General features: G+C 43.3%; 1 protein-coding gene across 3 annotated transcripts; it reads right to left on the bottom strand.

Annotated features, from left to right (window-relative positions):
• Nucleotides 1–245: 245 nt before the first annotated feature.
• LOC133967206 (TSC22 domain family protein 1-like) lies at nucleotides 246–26401 on the bottom strand. Of its 3 annotated transcripts, none has more exons than XM_062402487.1 (3): nucleotides 23014–26401; nucleotides 2992–3043; nucleotides 246–1944 (listed from the first exon to the last, which is right to left on the bottom strand). In XM_062402487.1, the coding sequence occupies exons 1-3, from the start codon at nucleotides 25656–25658 to the stop codon at nucleotides 1675–1677; spliced, it is 2967 nt and encodes a 988-aa protein (XP_062258471.1). In that variant the 5' UTR covers nucleotides 25659–26401; the 3' UTR covers nucleotides 246–1674. The 3 variants fall into 3 exon arrangements, with proteins under 3 accessions (XP_062258471.1, XP_062258473.1, XP_062258472.1); XM_062402489.1 differs by lacking the exon at nucleotides 23014–26401 and adding an exon at nucleotides 6616–7357; XM_062402488.1 differs by lacking the exon at nucleotides 23014–26401 and adding an exon at nucleotides 3373–6544.
• Between the last annotated feature and the right edge of the window lie 547 nt (nucleotides 26402–26948).

Here is a 26948-nt window from a genome sequence, read left to right on the forward strand (position 1 = left end):
GCTGGAAGGGTCAGTGTAGTAGCTTCAGACCACAAACCACATGACTGTGTCCTATACCCTCACTGCTCAGCTGCATAGTAGACTGTCATTCACCCTCATTAAATAAAACCCTGAATCAAGGAGTCCAGCTGCAGAGCTGCAACATACCACAAGAAGGCCAGCTGCATGACTCCACATGTGACAGACAAACAGCCCGTCAGTGACCACAGGACGAGGAGAGATTTATAAAGACGGCGACCCCGGTGCTTATTCTTCCTTAAGCATGTTTATTGAAAGTTGTGAGGTGCAGCTGTCAAGTGCAATTGCGGTATGTATGTATGTTACAATATCTTATCCAGTCTTTGCAGAGAAACATGCACAGAACATCAGAATACAACTGATACACAGAATGAAAAAAGGAAAAAAAAGAACATCTCCAGAGGTTGTAATTTTTTTGTTTTGTTTTTTTAAATGCTGAGTTTATAGATATTGTTCATCCAGAGGGACTTCACTGTCAAAACTTAAAAAATAAAAATGAGAATAATAATAATAAAGGTGCAATACTCCAGAAAGAAAAAAAGGTGAAATTGGTTTTACAGTCAGAGTTAGAGTTGCAGTAAGGGATATGGACAGCATTGATGGCTGTGTTGTTGTGAGTTAAATAACCTAAACTCCCGTCGACCCCACAATCCTGAAAATACAGCAATAAAAATAGACGACACAGACTGGGCAAGACGATCACGTCCCTCGCTCACCCTCTTCAGTCTGTGTGACCTAGATAGCATCTGTTATTTTTCTCCACCTCCTCCCTATTTTACATGGTACTTACACTATACAGAAATATACATCATCTTCTGCCCGTCAAACTTTTTAGGAAAAGAAAATGCAGCTTAGCCCAAAGCCTCAACCCTGTGGAATAAGGTTTGAATTACATGCCACTGCAGGGTTGAGCTAATGATGAGCTTTTTTTCAGGGCAAAAATGAGAAGCTTGAAAGTGAAATACTGAAAATAGAATATTCATCATCTCCATAAGAAACCAGGTTTTGTTCATCCCACCAAACCCACGGTTGAAGTAACGTCATCAATGCTGCCGAGTGTGTTGTTCAAAATAGCCTCCCGCCCCCTTCCGTACCCCCCCCCCCCCCCCCATTCCAGATGGGGACTTTGTCATGTAATAATCGCCAACATTCTTCACTTGTCACTCTGAAGGCTCTTTTCTCTCAACTTGTAACTTTAGGATCTGGTCTCGCGAGAGAACCACTTTTATTATTTACATCATTCAGCAAAAAAAATGTAACAACCAACACAGTCCTCCAGCTCCTGCATCTCCAGCATCACTAAAACCGACATCACTTAAAATCCAGACACAGGCACAGTGATTTTTTTTTTGTTAAGTATAATGTCGCCACCGATAAGTTGTTTTCTCTTGGTAAGACATTCTAGTCGATAAGTCCAAGGTTTATTTGGCAACTGTTCAATGATTCCTCCTCTTGTGAGACAATCCCCCTCCAAACAGCATCTCCAGCCTGTCGCCCTCGCCGCTCGTGCCGCTAGCTGCTTCCTTCTGAGAGATAAATATGTGCAAATTCTCGTCTTAACAGTGCAACCTCCTGCTGCCCTGGACCAGGTTGGGCTCTGCTGCTCTAGCAGAGCTCCAAGAAAATCGTTAGTCTGTCTTTTCTGTGCAGACCAGACTACACAGAGGGCCCAGAGCTGTGCGAGGTGGGCTGGGCCAGAGCAGCGGTGCTCGGGGGTCCCGTTGTGGCCGACGACGGGGGGGCGGGCGGGGAGCCAGTCTGAACTTGGGCCTGGAACTGCGCCAACTGTTCCGGGCTGGCCAGTGTCTTCAGCAGGGTGTTCTCCTGCTCCAGCTGGGCGTTTCGCTCGATCAGCTCCTTGATCTGCTCCTTCAGGACCTCCACCTCCTCACGCACAGCGTACATCAGGTGACTCTTCACCAGGTCCTGAGACACACAGAGAGAGATCAGGCTTTAGGACGGGAATCGATCAAAAACATCACAACCACGAAAGAACAGAGAACTCTTCTCATCTGCGGCTGAAATGTTACGCTCCAGATTGTTCATGATCATAGAAATAGATTACACATACTTTAAAAAACAAAAACTTGATAAAACAATGCTGAGAGTTGTCCCCTGACTCTATCGGCACATCATGTGACCCTGTGTGACCTTTTGTCACCTCACTCGCTGCGGGTGGAGGGAAAGAGCTGGAAATTACAAGGAATGGTCAAACCCTGTTGATTTTAAACAACCATTGGACATTTGAGGTTCTTCTATCTTGAGTGGCAATAAAAGTCACATGTGATAGTGAGGGAATTCCCAACCCCTAACATCTACAACAAATAAAATAAAATACTGAAAAACAGAATCACAGCTAAATATTTGGGCCTGAAACTAACACATGTTTAATGACATGAGCAGAAGCTGACCTGGTTCCTTTATCAAGTAAATGCACTGTAGTGATGATTCAACACACAGATGAGACAGAGGGAACGCTCCCCGGCTGCTACGTCACTAACCCAGCCCACTTTAGGGTGTCAGCCAATCGGAGGCCCCCATATATTTATAAACGGGCGTGCGTGCCATGCAGTTTACCTAGCAACAGACACAACAGCAACGACCACAGAGTGAAACCTAAAGAGCCCGAATAAAAAAAAACTGTTTGATTTCATGTGAAAAATTAAAAGTGTAACTGCACAATTAGCTTTATAACCCTACACACATATTGTGATGACTTCAGGTATTTTGTTGAGGAAGTTATTTTATCTAAAACTACATCCACGTGAATATAAACAATAATTATATCCTACGGAACTAGGATACAACAATATATAAGAGTAGCGTTTATTGTTTTGTTGCTATAAATACAGATCTATACATACACACACCACCACTGTCCACGTCATGCGTATTACCTTACTTCCTTTAACAAAAGCGATGTATCAGAATGTTTTAATCAACTCAAAAACAATTGATCAAGCTGAAACTCACCATTGCTTGTTCGATCTTGTTGTCTATGGCCACGACGCTGGCGCCGGACGAACTGCAAGAGAAGAACAGAAGAGTGAAACCACTCGTTAGCATCGGTTCTGTGCTTTCAGTTCACACACAAGGAAAAGATGGAGAACCGCAGTGTCAGCAGAACCAGCATCGGTCCCGTCGCAGGGCAGCGGGTCGAATCTGGAGGATTACACCGAGTCCACGGGGCTGGTTTATCACAGTAAGGCCCAAAGCGGTGGAGTCCGTGTGGGTGTAGGGACACCGGAGCATCCGTGGATCGAACCGCGTCTCCATCACACAGCGGCGACACTACTGCTGCATGTGTGTGTTAATGTGTGTGTGTAATGGCTCAATAACACATCTCTTTGTTACCTATTGTCGAGTTGGACGTGCGGGCTCTCCGCACTCAGCAGCGACGACAGAAACGAGATGGAGAAATCGCGGAGGTGGCAGACGCCTAGGTCCATGGCCACGGTGTAGCACGGCGGGCTCATGCTGCTCATGGTTTACGATCCGCTGTCGAGTAACAACAAGCGACAGCCTCCTTGTGTCCCGACTCGACCTCCGCGCGCTCGCCTCCGAGAGACGCATCCACACGCGCTATTCCGCCTGGGGTCCGGTGAGGACTCGCGCAGCAGCCACCGCAGAGGTTACACGCACGAACCAAGGTCGGTTCATCCCGGAGCGACGCACAGAGGAACCCGCAGCTCGAGGGACCAAGCCCGCATAATTTATCCAGCAACGCGCACACAGCCCGGCGCCTGATTGGCGGAGGGGCCGCTCGTTACCATGATCTATGCGGGAACGCCCCCACCTGGCGCTCAGCTGATACGCGCTTTGCATAAAATATTCCGCGAGGGGCGAGAGGAGGTGGATGAAACCGGGGAGAACCGGATGGGAGAGGAAGAAGAAAGAGCTGGAGGAGTGAAAAACAGGCAGGGGAAGGGCACCAGTCAGGACTGTGGTAATACAGCCACAATAACACATCCATCAAGAACTGTACTGCAATGGACAATACTCACACAGAAACACTCACACACACACACACTGGAATCTTACATGAAGAGAAGATGTGGTTTTTTCCCCATAACAAGAAGACAGCCTGGAGTTTGTGATTACAGGGAACACTTTAAAGGAATCCCTGTTTCTGAACTCATTGCACCGGTTTACTTCAAAAAAACCTTTAATACTGAAATAATGCAAGAAAGCAAGAAAGAAGATAACACCTTTCTAGATAGATAGATGTATAGATAAATATGGATTTTCATTATATATATATTAGGTCTTTTTAATATAAAAAAAATGATGAAATAATTGCAGACATAACAAATATGATCAATACGATCCATACAACCTACAGTTACAGCTCTTTCTGTATTCATCAGTGGCATAGTTAACTGTCCTTTTCACATGAGGTGATCATTTGGTTTTGGGGACAGCTGTTTAATTCAAGTGTTAAACATTAACTTCAAGCATTGTCTTGCATATACACATACTGCCCCTATGTGGCCGTAAGTAGTACTACAGAGCTGTGAGGCTGTGCCACAAGATGATCAGGAGACCAAGCAAAACAAGACTCCAGTTTGAATAATCAAATTGGGCTTTCAAGCACAAAATATTTAACTTTTGTTAAGTTCAAAAGAAGTTGGACGATTTTGTTGATGACAATTTTTGGACACATTTTAATGGCTTCCTTCATTACACCAAGCTAGATGTTTTAAGAGAGAAGATATTTGTGACAAAAGAAAACGGTGACCCAGGCACTATGATACTACACAGTAGCACCAGCATCACACTTCTAAAATAAGGTGTAGCGGGCACATTGTAAAGCAACTTGTTTTAGAGACATGTCCTAGCTGTCACTAACTCCCTTACAACATTTCTTCTAACACTAAAGATGAAGAGCAAAGAGTTAAATGAGCTAAACACTGTATGACCCTTATTTTGGTTAATCGCTTCCCATGATACAGCAATAAGGTTAATCTGACTCACAAAACATTACCATACAATACTGGGAGTATCATTGTGCTGGACAGTGACACAATCCCAAACAGCTCCCATCTCAGAGATAATCTAATCAAGACCCTCTCCCCAAAACACACACCTCCCTACAGTCTCTGAAGAGGCAGTCACACACATTCCACTGACACCAAAACCCTGCTCACACCTACTCTTCACATACATATGCAGAAAAGAAACAAATATACCGATAACGCTTTGGTTTATTTTCTCAAATTCAGACTCTTTCTTCCAAAGTAAAATGCGCTGGCAAACTGCAGGTCATCCAAAGACCACGCAGAGGCCCCTGTTAAAATTGTAGTAATGGTTCTAAAATCTGGTTCTTGGCCCAATAAGTACCCCTGAGGTGTAGCTCTTTTGTAGCTGTACTTGATGTACCTGTATGTATTAATAAGAGGAGAATATATTCAAATCCGATAAAATCAGTACACATGCCAAGTACCCTACATGTGATTTGAATGCCTCTGTCCACCATTAAAATGGGGGCATAGTGTAATTTGGGCGTTGCCTTGCTTATTAAGCACCAGTACTTTAAGGAAGGCTCATCCATAGCCTCTGGAAATGTAAAGCGTACTGATGTCGGCCTCTGCTGATTTGATCCCATTATAACACTTCAACACTTAAAAAGAAGTTTAACAGCTTAATAACAGGTTTAGAGCAGCGCTTATCTCTTCCGGTCTCTTCTACAACTCGGAGAGTGGATTTAGCCAATTACCCAGACCCAAATAGCCAGTAGGACTGTGGCTCTGATCTAGTCACACTCGCTCACAAGCCCAGAGGATTGGAAGGAGCTATACTTGGTCCTACAAGCAACTGACCAAGAGCTGGATGATCGTTCCTAGAAAATGCACTTTCATGAGCCACTAGTTAATAAGGTTTCCACGCTATAAACAAGAAACAGAGCTCACGCACTGCAAAACAAAACAAGTGACTCAGACTTCCACTTTCTTCCTGCTGCTATTGCAAGTTTTTCAGATGCATGTTTTTCTATTTCTAATCTCATACACAGAATGCAAGAATAAAAAACTTCTGCTGCAAAACCATGATGTCTTATATCCCCCAGTGGATTTAACCCGTTATACTCTAATGGTACATGATTTATTACCAAACATTACACAGTTTTTTAAGTGTTATAATAGCAAACAGTTATAGGTGGGCCAGCCATATAGCCTTGCTGCTCTACAGTAAAACAACACCCCAGCCCAGTGACCTACTGAGGCAACTCAAGAGAGATATGACCCAAACTGTATCAAGGCCCTTAAACAGAAGTGCATGATATATCCATAATTTAAAAAACATTTTTTCTTTTAAAATATGTGTGAATTTGGCATTTGTAATTCACACAAAGATTAAGCCCATTAATGAGAGCAATTACATTAACACACCTTTCAATATACTGACTGCAGATATCAAATGTAATTCAACATCGTAGACCAGTTTGCGTTTTAAGCATCCCTCAATGCGAATGCAACTCCTGACGCCATGAATGAATGAACAGAAAAGGACAATATAGCCACGCAGCCTTTTGTGCGCAGCTACTGTAGTGATTGGCTCAAGCGGCTAACTCCCCGCTGCTTCCCTGTCTTTTTATTTTACCTTTTGAGGTGCTGCTCCAGCTCCCAGAACAAAAGCTCCATCGCAATCTTGTCATGGCCCTGCACCCGCACACTCCGCGCTCTCATGGAGCCGTCCGTCAAAAGGAGCATGTACACTCCAAAGTGACACAGCAGTGTGCGTTTCCGAGCTTCTTTTGTTTGGTGTTTTCAATCGCCCCCCCGCTCCTTCTTAGATTTTAGGGGACAGGTCTGCGTCACCCCCTATAGATGCATGACTAAGTGCCGCTGCATTGAAAATCCAAAGGTAGCAAGGCAAGTTCTGAAGACTGAGTCCATGTGTGTATGTTATCTACTTGTGTTTGAATGGCTGACCAGTGAGTGAATAACTGAGTACAGAGAGTAGCTGGGGCGGGTGGTGACGTGTGATCATGTGATGCTGGAAGTTACATAAACCATCAACAGAGATTAGCATGTGGCCCAGTGGATTCCCTGCTTCTGCAACACAAGCCCTCTGCCCCCTATAGCCTGAGACACAATAAACTCTGAGCCTCAACTCTTCAGCATTGCTTAATATCTCCAACTGTCCTTTTTACTGATCCAAATATAATAAATCACAGTATTATTCAGTAAAGACAATATCTCTGTGCATCTCCTAAGCATAATGTAGATTTATTTGCACATAGGGATAAGGTAGGCACTGACCATTTCCTGTCATGGTTTGGATATGACTTGATGGGACTAGATGGTACATACTGTGCCTTCAGTCAAGTGTGAAAGAGATTACAAAAAAGAAAATGAGTTTTCTGTGCTCACTGAGGGATCAACCGTCAAAACTGCAGAAGAGGCCCTGACGCTCACTTTTTGGTGAAGTTGGCAGTTTTCTAAAGAATCACGATTATTTCCCCCCTGTACAAGCTCTCGTTTTCAGTGTCAGCCTGCTGCACGACAGACAAGAGACCCTGTGCTTAGGGGTCTTACCATGTCATTCCTCATTGAAAGGCAGCCTTAAGATGGCTTAGTGCCCCACGAGACCGAAAACACACAGAGCCTCTGCTGGCTTAGAGACGGCCGGCCAAGAAACAACAGGTGAAGGATGAGCACAATGTGGGGATTTGACTTGACCTAACAGTCTCGACGTGCTGGGGTGAATCAGTGTCACATGACTTCTGGGTGGGTCGTACAGTCCTTACAGCAGCCGCGCTCACAACACTTCCTGTTAGCTTACCAGATGTAGTCAGAGAAAATCTTCAAGCACCTTCATTCAACCTTAGTCCTCTAGTTAACTCACTTTGGGTTAAGAAGAGTCCTTTTGTTTTTTATCAACTAGAAATACAGGAAAATACCAGTTTCAAGGGTCGGCACTAAAAATACCTGCAGAGTCTGAATACACATCAGTGAAAGCACCTCTGTAAGCTCGTCTTGAGGGTGCAAAAGTTAAAAAGTCCAGTGCTACTTTACCGCTGGCTAATGTCACCAGACAGGATTGAGCCAACCACTGCACAGTGCTGACAATTCTGATCTGTACAATGTGGTCATGGACCGTAAGCTCTGATACAAAGGTCCTGTTCAGACCTGGTATTAACATCTGTCCAGAGAGGACAGCTGTAAGATTGTCTGTTCACACCTGGCAGTAGGATGCATCCTGAATGCGTGTGTCTCTCTGACCACTTCCCCAATTGATATGCAAATTACACATGTGCGTCATTTCGGTTTGCCAACACCAATTGATGTGGTTTTTAGCCGGGCTGACTCTACAGATGCGTTTGTGTGTTTGTGTGAGAAGGTGAGCGAGCGGGAGAGAGCAGAGCCAGCGCTGCACGTAGTGTTACAATGAAACAAGATTTTACTTATAAAAAGATCAATCAATAAGAAGCGGTACATGTTATTATTGTGTGGGTTGCCACAAATAAATCGGTGAACTGTTTACTTAGAAATTCTGTGTTTATTTTGGAAAAGTAGCAGGTCAGAAGACATCAGCTGAATAGGCGATGCTTCAATGTGGCCTAGGACATGTCTGCGTTCACACTGCTAAAAGAATGTGGCCGCGTCCATCCCACGACCAACCCTAACTCTAACCCAGACCAACCTGGGAATGATCAGATCTCAAACACGTCCTAAACGTGTCTTATTCACACCTGAACTTAAAACATTCTACTTTTGATCTGATCCCTCAAGACAGATGGTACCAGGTCTGAACGGAGTCATAGTTAAAAAAATGTATAAAAGAAGGCATTTCTTTTTTAGTTTGTGAATCTTTTGTGATCAGTGCTGGGAGTGTGGGGTCTGTCCATCCATGATACCACAGCACAATTTGTGATCTTCCCTCAGACATCAACATTAACTGTTCTAACACATTTATTCAAAACAAGATTTGAATAACTATTAAGTGCTAAATGCTTGTGCTGCATCATGTTTATAAACCTACAATAACTGGATTTCAGTGAACATCTAAATGCTGTCGTTCACTCAATGGTTTACTGTTTATCTGACCAGGCTCTAAATAAGTCATAGTGGATGCTTTTCAAACTTTAGGCCTGTGGTCAAAACTAATCTATCTGGCTTTGCAGGGCTGCGGAAATAAGTTCATGCACATTAAGTTACTGTGCATGTGCATCCATGAACAATGTTATCTATTCCTGCATGCTGTGTACAATACAAAGCCTGTTTTGTAATGTGTATTTCACATCTAAATCACATGTAAGACATGTTTAGATAACAGAGTCACACAGGGGTCAAAAGCAGGTCATGAGGGTTTATTTCTATAGTAATACGGAAAACTGCTTCATTTTTATGACTATCCAGTATTTACGCTTTCATTCTGATAAAAGGAGTTTCTAGATGTGCCAGAGCTCTGGTTATTTTTTGCTGTGTCTTACAGTTATAGGAACTCTGCCCACACCTGTAGTCTTTCTGGGGAAATGTAAACTCTAAAAGTTTATAAAAAGGGGCCTGGCATGTCCCAGCGATGAAAAAAAAAGGGGGGCCTATTGAGTTGATGAATTTGAAAAGGCTTTTAGCTGAGCTGGAGTTTGATAGTGGAAAGCACACACAGACTTTACCAGTAAGCCCTGGCAGTGATTTTCCATAGTCACAACCTGACTATGGAGAATGACAGAGAGCTGCTGTGAGTCAGTTAGAGAGGTACGGAGGAATGATGAGTGGCCATTTTGGCTTCCACATGCAAGAGAGAGAAGCACTATTGGAGCATTTTGGCTGACAGCAGCAAGCCCTTAGTTCTCCATACTAATACACACACATTGGGGGAGAGAAGGAGGGAGAGAGAGACTCGGCCAGAGACACAGAGCCAGAAGGGCCTAGAGCCACCACCTCAGCATTCATACTGTCTCAAAGAGAGGGAGCGCTAACACATGTTCTGAATATGGTCTGCTTGCAGTCAGTGGATTTTTGTGTTTCTTTCTAGTGCTGCGTTAAGACACAAAAGCACAATCTGATATTAACTTGCTGTGTCCACTTATTTTTGCAAATCGTCATGTCAAAGTTAGGAGCCTGCTTGCAGGATTATTCTGTGTTACTCATGGACAATTATTGCTACATAATCCTAAAACACCCTAATCATTTTTTTTAATAATAATTACAGAAATAAGAAAGTAATATCACGAATACAGCAGGTACACTTTCTAATCCACCTGCAGCAGGTTATTCAACCACGTTCTATAGAGAGACACTTCAGTTCCTACTGGCAGGAGAAGTAACCTGTTTATAGAATAGGACCCAACTCCTATACACACACACACAGGGGATCAAGGTTACTTAACGTTTTGTGCGAAGTGTATGAGCAGCAGGTTTGAATAATGTGGAGTGAAACCTGGCATTAGATGGATTAGATGCTAAAGAACACAGCGCTCTCAGCACAGACAACAGAAGACAGGAGTAAAGCTAATACAGCAGTAAAGAGGAGGAGAAAGGGTTGAAAGAAGAGTGTAAAGAGCTAGATCTCCTCATAGAAATGTTAATACAGAATCAATAGTTGGATGCAATTATGTTTTTAAATAGTCAGAACTTCATTTACCTGACCCCCTCAAAAAAATTATATTATCATGCATTTAACTTTAAAATTCAAGTATATAGGTCTTATATCTACCCATAAATGTATTTTATGAATCTGGAAACAGCTACAAAAAACTGATGGAGGCAATTTTAAAACACTAAGGATCAATTTGATACCAACATAATCACTAGAATGACACTCAGTGGAAATAGTGAATCCTCTAGATCCATCAGCCCCTTGAATTCAATCAAACATTCATAGATATCAGTTCCCTAAAAAAGACAGATTTTTTTTTTCCATTAAGATATTGTTAACTATTCCCAGGGATATCAGTGAAAAAAAAGTGACTAGTTTTTCTCACACTGTTTAAGAAAGTTAAACAAAACAAATTAAGAGAGGGGTAGTGCCTGGGTAGAGCGGGCAGGAAAAATTATTGAAACCTTATCAAAACACCTAGTTGATCTGTGTGAATTCCAGAGACAATGACTGGCTCAACTCACACATTGGATTTAGATCTAAATTGGACTGGGGCCCTGAAAACCGGGAAACCGACTGAAGGGTAGATTCTTGTAGAACCATTGACAATGTCTACGTCGGAGAATTCCTATTGGTCAATGGTATCTGTACGTGAAGAATACCCGTAAGACCTCTTTTTAATACTTACTTTGGTACAAAATATATAATGATACAGAAGTGTGTGTCTCTAAATAATATTGATTGTTTATATTAACAATCAACAAAATAAAATAAAAATTCCTAAAAGTATCACTTCCTGTTTTCTTTCCCTTTTACATAAGCTGCTGAACCAATGAAGATACAAGCTCTGATCCATTTCCCTGCTTTCTCATTTGTGAAGACAGTAGTGCGTGCACACACTTGTGCATGGTTACAAGTGAAGAGAACAGGACAGAGCAGTGAGTGGATTAACTAATGATGACACCACCGTCACTGGGATGGAATCTCTGACGACAGCAGAGCTATCATAAGCACAGCTTAGGTAAAAACAAACTAAGTGTTGATTCCTGCACGGTTTTACAGTCCAGCCTGCCAATGTACAGTATCACCATCATGACCAGACTTTCACTGAGACATCATTCAGTGTGTATCTCTACTTATACACACACCATTGTTAACTTTTCTTTGAGTAACAGCCTAAGGTCATTGTGAGGTCAGACACAGTTACTCTGCACACCTCCCAACAACACAATTACAAATCTGGTTTGATACTGATGAGAATAGCTTCTAATATGTACTGTTCAAATATTTCTTATAAACAACTCACATACTCCTGGTAGAGAGTTTATTTCTGAGTTAACATGTGGAGGATGAGAAAGAGGAAAATCAGTCTGTGAATTAAACTCAATAGTCCCCTGTGACCTCTTTGAAAAACTTAAAGCATATTTTGTTTATGGTGAGATTTATTTTCTCTGCTACGTCAACTTGATATCAAGTGGATGATAATTTAATCGGAACCTACTTAAAAATGATGTGACGTCACACCTCCTTTACCGAGATCCATACGCATTATAAACCAAGTTACATCCGTCACAGTCTGATGTTAGTGACTCTAATATTGTACACAATAAATGGTTTTAAATAAGGTTGAGATTCTGTTGTGATGATAAATATATAAGAGAACGTCTTTACTGTGCCCTTCTAACCTGGACCCTACCACACTGGTTAAATAGTGTTTAATCATTTGGATCACAGTGAGTCAAAACAGCAAGATAAAGAAAAGTCTTACCTGTAATTGCGAGAAGACAAGACCACAGGTCAACATGAAAGAAAGAAGAAAGGAAAAACTGATAAATGACAATATACCACAGGCTCACAAAGTTCAGTTTGGTTCTGCTTTAGTCATCTCTGAAAATTTCATAACAGTCAAGAAGTGTTCACATTTATTATTGAGAAGGTAAACAACTGCACACAAATCCAAACTTGATTAATACTAGGTGCTAGACAGAAGGGACGAAACATGTCCACACACCAGCTGCTCCCACAAACTTTTCTATTTTACATTGGAGATATAATAAAAAAAATTTTAACGGGTGTACAGACATCTTCTCTATTCAATGTGTTGTTCAACCTTTGAATAAGCCAATGGAAAAGAGAAAATTGTCAGTCAACCAAAATGTCACAAAAAAAATCCAGGTTTCATTCAAATTCCTTCTGAATAAAACATTAGAATTTTTGCTGAATGGCAGTTTTCCAACAAAGGATTCTTACTCCTCTCAAACCGAAAACAGCCCTTGTGTTTAAATAAGGGGATAGACTTCAATAAGCAATCATGAGATGAGTCATGCTCCAACCCAACGAGGAAACATCCTCCATCTTTAGAATTAAATTATGTTCAAAGGTCAGAGCACTAAAAGTACGTCATCTGATATATTTTAAAAGTCTTTAATTTGGAACAGTTTTGCATTGGCAGCCAAGCCCACTGGCTTGATCCTTAGAATATTAACCAAGACTTCAAAAAGGTATGCACTGTTACACACTGCCATCTAGTGGCAAATACTGGAGCCACTGCATGCCTTACAACTTATTTCTCCCTTTTCTCTGTTAAGTCCTTCTAGTTCAGCCCGTGAAGAGAAATGTTTCCACTTATCTGACATGTCACAAAAAACATAAAGAGTGCTTGAATAATAACATTATTGAATAGTCCATAATCTTCACTGCCTCCAATGAAAGCATGAACAAAATCAAAAGCTTCCAATCCTGACCTCTGTCAGTTTCCAATCAGCACATAATAACCTAAAGGTCAAGTACATTTCAATCAAGATTTTCACAATGGCTGTTCTTAACATTCCTACGCTCACTGAATTTGTGAGATGAAATCCAATCCACATTTCTCTGCCTCAGCCTGGTGGATGTTGGTGAGGCAGCATACAACTCTACTGATAAAGTTAACTATAAGACTTAAATAGTGGATGTGTATATTTCAGAAATGTGTGATGCGAGTTCAAGTCCTTGATGTCAGTGTGAGAAGAGAACATTGCATTCTTTCCACGGCTAATCCCTCTTTTCATTAGCATCTTGAAAGCTATAAAACAACCTGAAAAATAAAGCTGTGTGCACGGTTATTTCTCAGGTCACAGTATACTACTTGTTATTCAGCACCCCACAGGCTCCAGTGCAGCTCAAACAATGGCACACCTAATAGCTTACCCCTTTTCATACATAATTAAGCTTCTCCCTTATCTTTCACATTGAGATTTGTTTTGTGAAACATTTCTTCCCACTCTAAATGTCCTTCCTTGGAATAAACTGATTAGCTCTTTCAACTGAAAAGCTCCACTCAGTCATGTCCAGAACAATTTACAATTTGGGATCTCGACTAGTCCAACAGGACTCAAGCACTGAAGCACAAACATACTTTAAGTGATTCACTGTCAACTCTGTCAGAGGTTACAGAGGGGACAGACGTAGCCAAGAGCCACTTTGTGGAAAGAGTACCACAGCATCACACTGAACACCCTAACTGGTCTTGATGCTCTTCACTTACAAGAATCTCCAGCTAAAAGTTGCCTTCAGAGTGTTGTAGAACAATGGCTTTATTAATAAGCAAAATATTATCATAGGATTAGGATATTGTTGGCTAAAAAACTTAAAAAATGGGCAGGGGTTCATTTAGCTTACTAACCCTGTACACATTTAACAGACAGTTGCACACAAAGCAAAGTGGTCCTTCTATCTGTGCTAAGAGAGAGTTAACATTTTTGTTGTCCAATGGAGAGATTAACAGCTCTGCTCCATGCTTCTCTCCCACCATCCAGGCTAGCATGCCTGATAAGGAGCATCCACAGCAGTAGCACTTTATCTCTTCTTAGGCCTACAGTGTGAAGAGCCTGGAGTGTGTAGGTAGTTTCACAGCTTGCCAGCCAGCAGGGGGAAGTAAAGCACCATTTGCAGGGCTGGACAGGCTTTGATGTCAGAACATACTTGGCATACGTGCAACTGTGGCAGTGCCAGGAGCAACCACAGGGAGTTATTTTGGGTATGTTCTGTTCAGGGAAAAAATATTTGTAAAACTTTTAATCAGTAGTCTAAAGAGATTTGAAGTAAAAAAGAACAAGTATGACAGGGTTGCCCCAAAAACTGTAATCACTCCAAAGTAAAGTAGAGGGCATGTTAAGTTCAATTCAGAAACAATAGACAAAATCCCCAGCTCTTTTCTTTTAGTGAGAGCTAGCATAAAGTAAATTAAGGCTGAGCACGGTACGTGGATATTAAATAGACAGACAGACATGAAGAGCCAAGTTTCTCTGTGCTTTATTCCCTCTAATAAGACAAGGAGCTTGCTAGACTGTTGTGGGCAGAAGAAAAAAAATACTTCCTCATTCAGTCGCAGAGCATAGAAAAGAGGATTAGCTCAACCAAAAACGAAAGTGAATGAATATGAAACCCAGTGGGAAAAGACACTCAGTGGCTCGATCTCTAACATCACAGCTGAGAAAGGCTGAAGCGAACAGACTCCGTCACTCACAGAAAACCTGATCCATTTACAACTGTTATTTATGAAGTGTACAAGGCCTGAGCTACTCACAGAGCGTGGCTAGCTGCACAGCCCTGCCTCCACTCTTTATGCTAAGCGATGATGACACTTAAGCCTGGATTTTACATCTGTATTGGATCAACACAGTGTTTTGGATCAACACAGAGTCAAAAAGCCGTAGCCAACGAGCACTTATACTTGCTAGTTTGCGGTCGAGTTTCTTTGCTATACTTACTTTTAACAGTGGTGACAGAAACTGAGCAGATGAATCAAATTAATTTCACATGAACCAATGTATTGCACAGACAGAATGAACATTGCACAGTTAAGTAGTAATTACCGGAGTGTAAGTTCAGTCCATAATGGATGTGTGTAGTTCTACTGGGAGAAAAGCTGATTGTACAGTCTTACTGCTGCAGAAGGAGCAACCTGCGATTCACTTGAATGGGATGAATCAGTCTGCTGCCGAAGGAGCTGCCCAGTGCTGTGATTGTGTCCAGCAGGGGGTGGGGCTGGTCCAAGAGAACCAATCACAGTTGTTGTTCGCAGAGTCACAACTACCTGTTTATTATCTAGGAAGGTGCCCTTCAGGCTGCAGAGTATGTTATGAGGCTATGCTTTAACTAATGGATTGATTCAGCACAGAACAATAATGTCTTAACACTTCTTCCACCACTTTAAACATAAACAGCATTTTCCAAAGTGTCAACATGCCATGTCAACAAAGGAGCATGGACGACCACAAACAAGGGTTTTTAAAGAGTTGGTTCAATCAATGCCCGACAAGATTCTACATATTTGTTGCCAATTCTTCTGCTTACACATTAGTCAGTTAGTGGACTTGAGAAACTAGACAAACTGAAACCAGAACTAGAAGGCCTATCTCTTACTGATGAAGAAAGGGGAAATATATTCCTGGATCCACCCCCTTTATGAAATCCATTCAAAAAGTGAATGTCTTCTTCCCATGTCCATATGCCACCCTTCTATCCAGTTCCACCAAAATGGGTTGAGTATGAGAAGATAACAAGCAACATAGATAACATAGCAATGAAAAGATAACCCCGGAGGTAATAATCTGTTAATAATTTCAACAAAACCGCCAAAAAATTCAGTGTCTCAAACCTCTCCGATGTGAATATTTGCCGGTCTTCTTTTAACAATAAACTCAATATCCTTGATTGATTGCTGCACACGCTGGATTCATAGAAAAAGCATGAGCTGACCGGCCAAGATATTCCACATCATGAGGAGACAGCACACATTACTATTTGACACTTGATATTAATGTGCAGGGTTTTACTCACAGACTGCAGACTGCAGATAAGAAGTTAAGCAGTACGTCATCTTTTTTTTATGGGCTGCTCTGTTTATAAGCTGATAACGTCGTCATCTTTTACTACCGTCAAGCTGTAACAACTCATTGATACTCAACTCATATGCTGAGAAACAAACAGAACAAACAGAGTGAAAGAAGAAATTGGGAAGTAAAAGGGAGGAATGCTCTTGCCGATAGCAAAGTCATCAACCACATTTTCTCTATTAGTGCGTGTGCGTGTGCGTGTGCGCGTGCGCATGCGCATGCATCTCCTGGAGCTGACTGGACAGTGATCTGGCCACAGGAATGCCGGCCATGATTCAGCACATTGCCTGCATGTTTAGGGGACTGACAGTGGCAGCCAACTAAGGACTAAAGATAAAAAAAATGAATGTGTGGCTGAAGATAAAAGCTCCATCAACACCATTACAGAGTGTCCTACATTATACAGGCTTTATATATATTATGTTACACATAAGATGTAGAGGGACGACAGAGAAATTAATTCTGCCTTATTCTTCTTTATCTTTCGATGCAATTCAAGTCTCCTCCAAGGGATGAGAACTGTCAAAGTAACAAGAAACTTTCATACATCATATATTAAATATGGAACATATGATAATGTAAATCCACATTATTTAACTTTTTACAATTTAAGTAGTGGTGATAGGACTGACACCTTTGTCGATGTGCTCTAAACAACTTGATTGTTTACTTTGACTTCTTTTGTATTACCAGCAGAAGCCTTTGCCTTTTGAATTGCTTCATGTGTCATGTTCAACGTGCTGGAAAACTTTTGGAAACCAAGTCATCAGAAATCTTCCTGTCTCGTAAGTGTTGCATCTTACCCTGACCACTGTACAAAGAAAACTCGCTGTTACGTGTTGTTCCTTAGATGTAAAAAACTCTAACACTCCTTGGCTATTTACGCTCCAATGTCCTGGGGCTCAATGCACGTCATAAGATTGCAGCAGAAAAAGGTGCATTGACAGCATCTGTGCCAAAGTAAAGAAGAAATAAGTACAATAACTTTGACATTTGCGTTCACACATACATTCCCTCCGGAGAAGGTCAGGAGATTATCCGGAGTTCAGTGCATGTCTTAAAGCAGCTATAGAGACTGGGCTGCTGGGACTGAAGAAACTAGTGCTTAATTCTGAAATTATGAGGACAAAGTTTGACAATGTTGCTGTACAACATTCAAACTGAGAAGGGGACCAGATGATCTAGCAGGGGCACGCACAGAGGAAATCAATATCTATGCTCTCCTGAACTAATAAGAGAATAGATTGAAAGATAATCTGCTACAAAATGTATATCGTGTTTATCAAAATTGTAATTTTTTTTTCAATTTATTAAAAACAGTGGAAGTACAATAAGTAATGAAAAACAATTACAGCTGCAAAATAATTTCTTCTGTCTGTAATGAACAGGTACAATAAGAACCACAATTAAATCAGCGGAAGCCGCTTTAGGAGGGTCTGACTATCACTGCACTGTGTGTGTGTGTGTGTGTGTGTGTGTTTTCAGGGGTGAGAGGGCAACTTTCTCATCGATGAAAGGCAGACTAAAAGCACAATGCGTTACCATCCATTACAAGCCATTAGTTTTCCTGCTGAACACTTAAGTGAAACAATCCCATTTATTGATGGAAGAATAAATCATCAGCAGTAAGAAGGCGGCACAGAAAAAGGAAATCAATGACACATCTGAATACAGGCCCCCACAGCAAACAAATCGGCAACGGACAAGGGTACCATGTGACTTCTGGAGAGATGTGCACAATGCAAGTGATCGGTATCAACCTCTGTTTCATCCAAACACAGTGAACCACCCACAATCTCGGCATCACTCTGCCATTCATGCTTCCAATGCTCACTCTAAAAAAAAAAAACTGTAAATACTCAGTCACCTTGTTAACCTCTGTGACACAAATTGTTGTTTGTGAATTTGGGCTATACAAATACAATTTGATTGATTGAGGAGTGCGTGGGGAGACACCCCACCTCTCTCTCCCTCATACACAGTATGTTGCTGCTCTGCTGTGTTCTGGTGTTCTCTGGCTCGGTCTGTGTGCTGGGGAGGCGTCAGCAGCATAACAAATAACAAACGCTGTTTACTTTTAGAGAAACACTTCAGTGATGTGCCACTATGCACACACCCTGTCCTATAAAAACGGCTGTGGCCGAACACAACAGCATGAGTGCATGTGCTATGAAAAGAGTATTTGTGACGGAGTTTGTTCTCGCTGCTTGGAGGAAAAACAAACACCTCCCCGGTCTGCAGTGCATATTCAATACATCACTTATTTCTATCTCTAAAAATCATCAGGTCAATATGATTAAAAAAAAAAACAGAGAAACTTGTTATGGTTGCTGAAATGGATTTACTCTAATTAGATCATAACTTGGAATCACCACTCTTTGCTTAAATGGCCTTTTCTGAATTATCATTTTCTCCATTTCTACAAAGCATCGGGAAACTAAAACTACTCATTTAGTTTTCCAAAGCCTCAAGTGAGGTTAAAGGACATATACTCTGCCCTCCAATCAAAACACCAATTGTGTTGCTGCATTTATACAAGCACACAGCTGAGATTAAGACAATTTCCAGGTCAGACATACTGTCCACGTTAATACAAACATCACATGCAGATGGGTGTGGTTTTCTAGGCTTACTATATCCATAACCTCAATTATCATGGCATGTGTTCAAGTGCTTTGGTGGGATGAGCCGATGGCTGACTCTGGATTGAGCCTATGAAGAAGTTGTCTTGACTAACCTGTTGAATAAACATGTTTTAAGCCGAACTAAGCTCTCCAGAAGCCACGGAAAATCCCTCATCACTAACACATCTGTGTTCACCCCCCACACGCAAATAGAGTCTTCTTTGTTGAAAATAGGTGATAGTTGTGGTTGAGATCACTGTATCAGGTGGATACTGTAAAGGAAATGTTACATTCCAACAGAGATGTAAAAGTTTTCCATTTATCTTAAAGCATTTTATCAATTCAGCAAGTGAAGAGACTTGATAATCAGTTTGCCTCCAGCCACATTCATCCATGTAGGATACGACTACAATTTCAATGGCCATCTTTCAATCCAACAGGAGTTGAATATTCTTCACTAAAAACTCGGGCTGTAACTATTCTGAAACTCGAGCATGATACAAAGATCCATAATCTGGTTTCTCAAAACAGAACGACAGTAATAATAAATGTTAGGGCAAGGTGTGTATTTTGTAAAACATTAAACATTGTATTTTTCCTAACTGAATGTGTTACATGGCTATTTGATCCACCATGATATGCATGAAACTGAGGAGGAAATCCAAAGATGGGTTAGAGTTTACAACAGGTCAGTGCTGCCTCTGACTCATCAAGATGTGGGCACAGCCATGAAAAATCCCAAAATCCAGATGCAGCCAATGTTTAAAAACAACTAATAAAACATCTGAACTGCTGCAGGTCTGTCAGTGTATACACTTCAAGCTTATCATCCATAAAACAATCAACATAAACACTAATGAATGAATCCGGACGGCAACTCTGAGGCAGGATTTATCAGAGCTTGAACAGTGATGTTCAACTCTGCTCAGACAGCTGAGTCCCCGGCGGTTGAGACCAGCTTCATCAGATGTGACTGCGCTGGGTTAGGTCAGCTTGGGTCACTTCCTCTGTGTGTTGTGAATTTTCCAGGTCTAGTTGATCTCCACACAATGACCAACAGTCCCAGCTCACACCGGCTCCCCTGCACTGCCAGGGGGAAGATTACATTCAAAACAGACAGTGGCAGAGATAGCCATCACGCTGCCAGCCAGCCAGCCAGCCCACCCACATTCCCTTGGGCCTTGACACATTCAAACACACACACACAAATTAAGTGTGTTCTGAACAACAATAGCACTGCATTAGGAGAACTGCAGTGTCCTAAATTATTTCGATGAGACCACTGGTTAGGCACAGCAGGGGATTAAACAAAAAAATGTTGGTTTCCTTTCCAAAGCAGTTGTACCTGGCTCAAGTGGAGCAACGTGAAGTCATTGGCAGAGCACTGACCAGAACATGATGGTAGCTAAAGACAGACATCTCTGCTATTCAATACATAGGAATCAATGTCAAAAGCATCTAAACCACAATCCAATGCTACTCTTTATTAAAGCCAGAATAACCATCTGTTAAAATGCAACTTTATATTAAAAGTATCATATCTTGTTATTACTAATGCAGAGAAGATAGAAGGATAACATTTACTTCAAGAACTATTAAATCAAAACTAAAAGTAGTAAAGTTGTAATTTAAGAAGTTAAAAAACCATCAAAACTGACAGAAATTAACATTAGATACTTGAAATTATGTTTATAAAGTGCTACGTTTGAAACTAGAACAGAAAAGATTCTGAAAAGTCTATATTACCTCTCTTCACAAGACCGTCTTCAGTGTGAAGGGTTTTGAACAAGAGCTGAACTACAGGACGTACGTGCACACACAGAGAAATGCAAAGAGAAACAAAAACAACAGAATACAAAAACCACATCAAGGAGTCATGCATGTGGTAACGCGCTTATGACCATGTTAGAATACTTCCTCACACATTAAGTTACGTTTTGCTTCTGCTGCTAAATATTTAGCCCCATTCTGCAATTACTGTATTACCTTTAATGGCTGATAAAGCCACATCAGTCATATGCCATTAAAGCTGTGTCAGTGCAGATAGAGCAAGCACACAGCTAACACCCTGCCTCACACACAGCACTGTGCCTTAAGAGAAGATTAATGCCAACAGGGTCAAACTATTAAAATACTATAATGTCAACAGGAGCCTGTCATGAGCCCCACTGGATTCTTTCACAAGGACAAAGGAATTTTTAATCTGCTATAAAATTAACACTCAACTTACAAAAATGTGGCTACCAATAACTAACAACAGACAGTCATGAATCAGAAACCAATAAAGATTTTAAATTAGAATCTATGTCTAATGCAACTGCCTTTTATCACAAGATAAATCCAATTTAATCCAATTCAGAAATGGACTTAGATCAGTATCTGCAGATTTGAGATATCAAATATAAAGTACCCAGAGGGGAAAGAAACCTGATTAGGATGAGCATTTATTGTGTTTGTGTTTGCATCAGCCGATGAGAGGGATAAGAAATGGCCAGAGAAATACCAATCTCATTTTCAGTCCCTCCTCAGTGAGGAGGCACAAACTTCAACAAGCTCCATCGACTCCTTAACTTCTGGTCGTGTGACAGCTCAGGTAAACATAGCAGAACCGTACCTAGAGCATAATTCACAGAGACAATCTTCTCATTTGTAACAAGGGCTTTGGTTTCACCCAAATGCTGCTTATCATCAAAGACAATAATCCACCTGATCCCACATAGATTTCACATTCCTCCGAGGTTAAACATCATGTGATAACAGCCGCCATCGTTCAGAGAGACTGAAATAAAACTACCGTCATTAAACCCAAGGTACCTTCTACCTGACGGCATGTTTATCATGACTCAGGTGTGACACAAGTTGGTAGGGTGAGGGTAATTGGAAAAAAAAAAAACGTAGGGGGGGGGGGGGGGGGGTGGGAAGGCTTGGGATTGTTAGAAGTGACTGAAACGTGGGTGATTTCCTGCTGCTGCAAAGTGATTAAAATTCCTGTTCAACCTCAAGATGAGCTCTTTAAACGTATTATTGGGGAAGGACATTCCATTGGATTTTCATGTGGGTCAGAGCATAAATCACTAACAAACGGTAGGGACAAGAGAGGGGTGACAAAGCGAGATGGTGAAAAAAAAAGAGATGTGTTGGGGGGGGGGAAGAGAGAGAGACAAAGAGAAAGGGAGCACTTAATAAAATCAATAAGCTTTTAGTGAAGGAAAGAAGCTCCTGCACTATACTTTTCCAATGTAAACAAGTAAACCATCATCTCATCCTCAGGAGTTCATCAAAGGTAGTATTTCTAAGCCTGGCTTGCATTGTGAGATGGAATGTAAAAAAAACAAACAATAACACTAGCTGTCATGTATCATTTCATCCGTGCAAATAAGAAATAATTTCCATAACAATTGCAGCTAGGTACCTTTTTCTATATCACACAACCTCCACCCTGTTTCCAGCTTTTCTACAACAAATGAGTGTGTATATAAAACTGTGCACGCAGGAGAAATTCTGCCCAGTAAACAAGACCATCAGGATTGAAGCAAATAGGGATTCAGGCAAGGAAAAGAGTCGAATCACTGCAGCCACTCGATAAAGACAAGAGACGTCCGATCCAGCTGAGCCATGCACTGTGTCCCACTGACAGAGGACAGACCGACTGTGGCAGCCTGGCTACTGTCTGCCGGCTATCTAGGAAAACAATAACACCTTTCATCCCACACAGCTGCCACAGCAACCAGTGAAATTATCCAGCTTCCAACACACTCTGGATGCTGATTTAGGCCATAAAAAACCCAGTTAACAGCATTTGTCTATCTCTCAGTACTAGGCCTTGATTCCAGACTAAGTGCTGACATTTTCATTAAATGTGCCTGTGCTGAAACTCATTCAAATCTCAGGTTTGTCACAACCAATAAATAAATATGAACAAAAACAGTCAGGGATATAAGAGCTCTTACCCATCCTCCTCTCCATCGAGTGTCTTAAGACCAGCTGATGCAGTTAAGGCACTGGCGGTGGTGGTATTGCCCTCAGCTTCTTGACCTTGAACAGTGCTGGATCCAGCCTCCCCTCCAGACAGCTTGGGCAGTCCCAGCAGAGCTGACTGGTGCTGCAGAAGCAACCGCTGGGCATCCTGCAGCTGTGTAGTAGTGAAAGTGGGCAGACTGGCATACAGGGCACTGGCCTGGGCAGCATGAGCGAGGGCCAGAGCACTGCTTTGGTTCTGGGACAAGCTGACAGAAAATGGCTGGCTGTGAGGAACAGCCTGCAGGGGCATCCTGCCACTATTAATGTTGTGGGCTTGGGGCTGAGGGTCGCTCTGAGGGTTGGGAGGAGGCACACTTGTTGCAGACACTTGGCTCTGGTGGAGTGTGGTGGGCTGCTGGGCACCAAGACCCAGGTTTTGGATTTGTGTTGGGAGCGTCTGGGGCTGCTGCTGCTGGCAATCCAGGTGACCAGGGTGGCTTTGAGGCTGCTGGCCGAGACCTGCTACACCAACATGAGAGGGCAGATTGGAATTAGTGGAGGGCTGCTGGGGTTGTGTGTGGAGAAGTGCCTGTGACTGCTGAGGGCCTCCTATCATCTGGCATGCTCCATTAGCTGGCCCAGTGGGAGCTGATCCAGCTTGGTTAGACAGAGATTGAGAAGCAGCAGCCTGGGGGATACCATGGTGCAGCTGGGTGTACTCCGATGGCCTCACCTGCCCTGGGGTTGCTTGGGGGGCAGCAGCGGGCTGCATGGAGGCATAGCCCAGGTTTTGCTGTTGAACACCCACTAGACCCTGCGCAGAGCTGGAAGGCTGATTTGAAACTGCCTGTGCGTAGGTGAGCTGCTGCTGGGATAGAGAGGATGTAGGGAGTCCAATTGTGGTCTGGTGGCCTGGCATGGAAGCAGGCTGATGAAGGTTTGTAAGAGCCGAGGGGGCCACAGAAGTCTTCACATGCGAGTGAGTAATATCCTGGGCATGCATGTGAGGTTGGGCTTGTGATGCTCCCATGGTGGGGAGGATTCCTTGAAAGCCCTGAGGAGGCGAGGCATATTCCTGGGCATGCTGGGGTACTGGGTGTCCCCCAGCCTCTCCACTGCACACACTCTCAGTATAATGGCTCATAGTGCTACTCACAGAACTTCCACTTGTGCTTTCCCTCTCTGAGGCTGCAGCAAAGTTCTCAGAGACATACTGACGCATGCCAAGAGACCCAGCATCTGAAGCAGAGGAATTAGAAGCGGAGGCTGGGTTATCCTTGTCATAGAATTCTGTACATGTCCATCTGCCCTTCTTAAAGGGCTCAGAGCTAGAGTCCAGCTTCACCACCCTGAAGCGGGAAATTGTGGGAGCCACCACAGGGGCTGGAGCAGGAGCAGATGATACAGAGGATGGGGCCATGGCTGCACTCACAGCATATCCAACTCTTCCCTGGATCCCACTGGAGGGTCCCATCCCTGCAGAGGAACTGAGAGCATCAGAGGTCGCAGTAGTCATAGCCATGTTTGAACTGATATTTTGGTGTTGTTGGACAATGCTGATAGTTGTGGCGGACATTAGGTTCCCCCCAGTTGCTACAGTGCCACCTCCGCTCCCCCCACTGCTGCTCATCACATTGATAGGAAAGCCACTAATGCTACTGTTAGCACTGGTGCTGATCCCCCCTCTCACAGGCACGTTGGCAGAGCTCAACATATTCACATTACTAACGCTGCTGGTCTGGGGATTAACTATGCTAACTGTAGAGCCAGTAACAGAACTGTGCATTCCAGGGACAACTCCTGGGGCCACAGCCACCAAAGTCTGAGCGACAATATTTGGAGGGGCAGTCTGGGAAACATTCTCTTGAGGGCCCCCCACATTTGAAGGCATTTTCTGGGTGACACGAGGTAAAGCTCCAGATGCAAGGGCAGACTGGATGCTCCCAGGCCCAGAGGACAGAGCGTACACCTGGGTATGGTTAGGATGGTGAGGGTGTTGATTTTGGTGGTGGTGGTGCACAGTCCCGTTCACCATGGCCCCACCATGCTGTTGAGCCTGGTTCAGTGCATGGGGATGTGAAGGCTGGTTGGGGGAGACGGCCCCAGGGGTCTCTGCCTCATGGAAATTATTGAGAGTCTCTTCCGAAGAGCTTCTCTCAGCTCCAACTATGTCATTAGCTCGAGAGAGGGACACGTCCAGGATTTCTGAAGAAGACAGATCCTCAGTGTGGGACTCGTCCAGATCGTCATAGCTTTCTGTGTCCTCTGCAATACTGTTGTTGGTACTCACGGATATTTGTGCAGGGGTCACACTTGTGATCTGGAATCCACTCTTCTTTTTCATCTGGGCACCTGCCGACTGTGTGGGCTGGGGCTGGGAAAGAAGATTCAGACTTTGGGGAGGAGGATGATGTGGACCTGGGGAGGATGAACCAGCGGGAGGTTGGCACTGGCTCAGCAGAGAGGGCTGATAATCATCGGCTGAGACGTGGCTGTTGTTGACCACCGGGTTCGCCGGTGTTGACAGCGTGGTGCCGCTCCCGCTGCCTGTGTTGCTACCCCTTCTGTGAAAGACAGCCGGATGCGCCATCTTTCTAGCACTGCCAGAGTCTCCTGCAGGGTCCGGATGATGCATTTCGAGAGGATCCGGGGGGTAGTTGGTCTCTGACAGAATGCGATAAGGTTGCGATTCGTTAAAGGCGCCGTTTTGACAAAACTAGTCAACTGACAACACGATCGAAAAAAACAAAGAAGCTAGCTAAGCGTCAGATCGCTGTAGCTAGTATTTACAGCCTCTCATACACCAGTCAGTGCTCTCCAGTGACAACGAGGCAGAGGAAGCTAGTGGCTACTCGCTGAGTAGCTAGCAAGCTAACGTCAGCTGATGCCAGTGGTGATCGCCGGCTAATTCCCACCGTTTTCCGTCCGGGTCCTTATTAAACACACGCTAACATGTTGTGGATGTGGCACCGGGTATCTGTGCTGGGAGGAAAACACGCAGCGAGGCGGAACTGCTGCTGAGCGAGTTAGCGTGGTGAGAAATGCTAGCCTGACGAGAGGAGAACCGTCAGCTAGCTAGCTGCCAGGCTCCATCACCGGCTAACTAAACAGACCGAGCCGAGGCGTTTTCCCTGCTCGGTCGGTTCAAGGGAGAGAAAGGGGAAGCACGCAACCTTTCGTCCGCTGCACCGTGGTGTGGAAGAGGACACGGTCACCGAGTAGGAGCGGACCAACGGGTCGGTATATTAATCCACTGGCTCCCGGTTTGCTTGCTGGTTTTGCTGTATCACTGGTTATCCCCAGCGGCAGAGTGGCTCTGAGTGTGTGCAGCCCGCTCCTGCACCGCTGCTGTGGCTCGGCGCTGTGACGGCGCTGGAGGGGAGGGGCGCTCAGTAATATGGCGACCGCGCATGGTCTGTGCTGCCAGACATAAAGCAGTCTGGGAGAGAGGCGGCGACGAGCCCCACAGCCTCACCGCTCACGAACTGTGCCGGAAAGAGCCGAGCGGAGGGCGCTCCCTCCGACAGCAGCTCGGGGAGCCGCGCGACAATAGATGATGCGTTGGACTCAGGGGCGGATGTAGGATTTTTTCGGAGAGGAACCAAGTGAAGTGCAACACTCATGTTGACGTCTAATTCAGTTTGCTGCACATTTAAATAATGTCTCATTTACTGGTAGCTCTACATGTATGGAAATATTTAGGCCCCGAGCACCGGACAGAGTGAGGCCCTATTGAAATTGTAAGGATTTTTATTATTATTATTTTTCGGTCAAATTAATTTGCTTTTTGAAAGAGGTGAAAATGTATTTTAGAGGAATTTGGGCGTGGCAAAATGGCTTAATGGTGCCCCCGAGACCCCTGGAACACGTTCACATTGACCGATCTTCACAAAAAATCAATACACAGGTGTATCATGATTAGTGA

The sequence above is a fragment of the Platichthys flesus genome, chromosome 13 (genome assembly GCF_949316205.1).
Source record: "Platichthys flesus chromosome 13, fPlaFle2.1, whole genome shotgun sequence".
Taxonomy (NCBI): Eukaryota; Metazoa; Chordata; class Actinopteri; order Pleuronectiformes; family Pleuronectidae; genus Platichthys; species Platichthys flesus.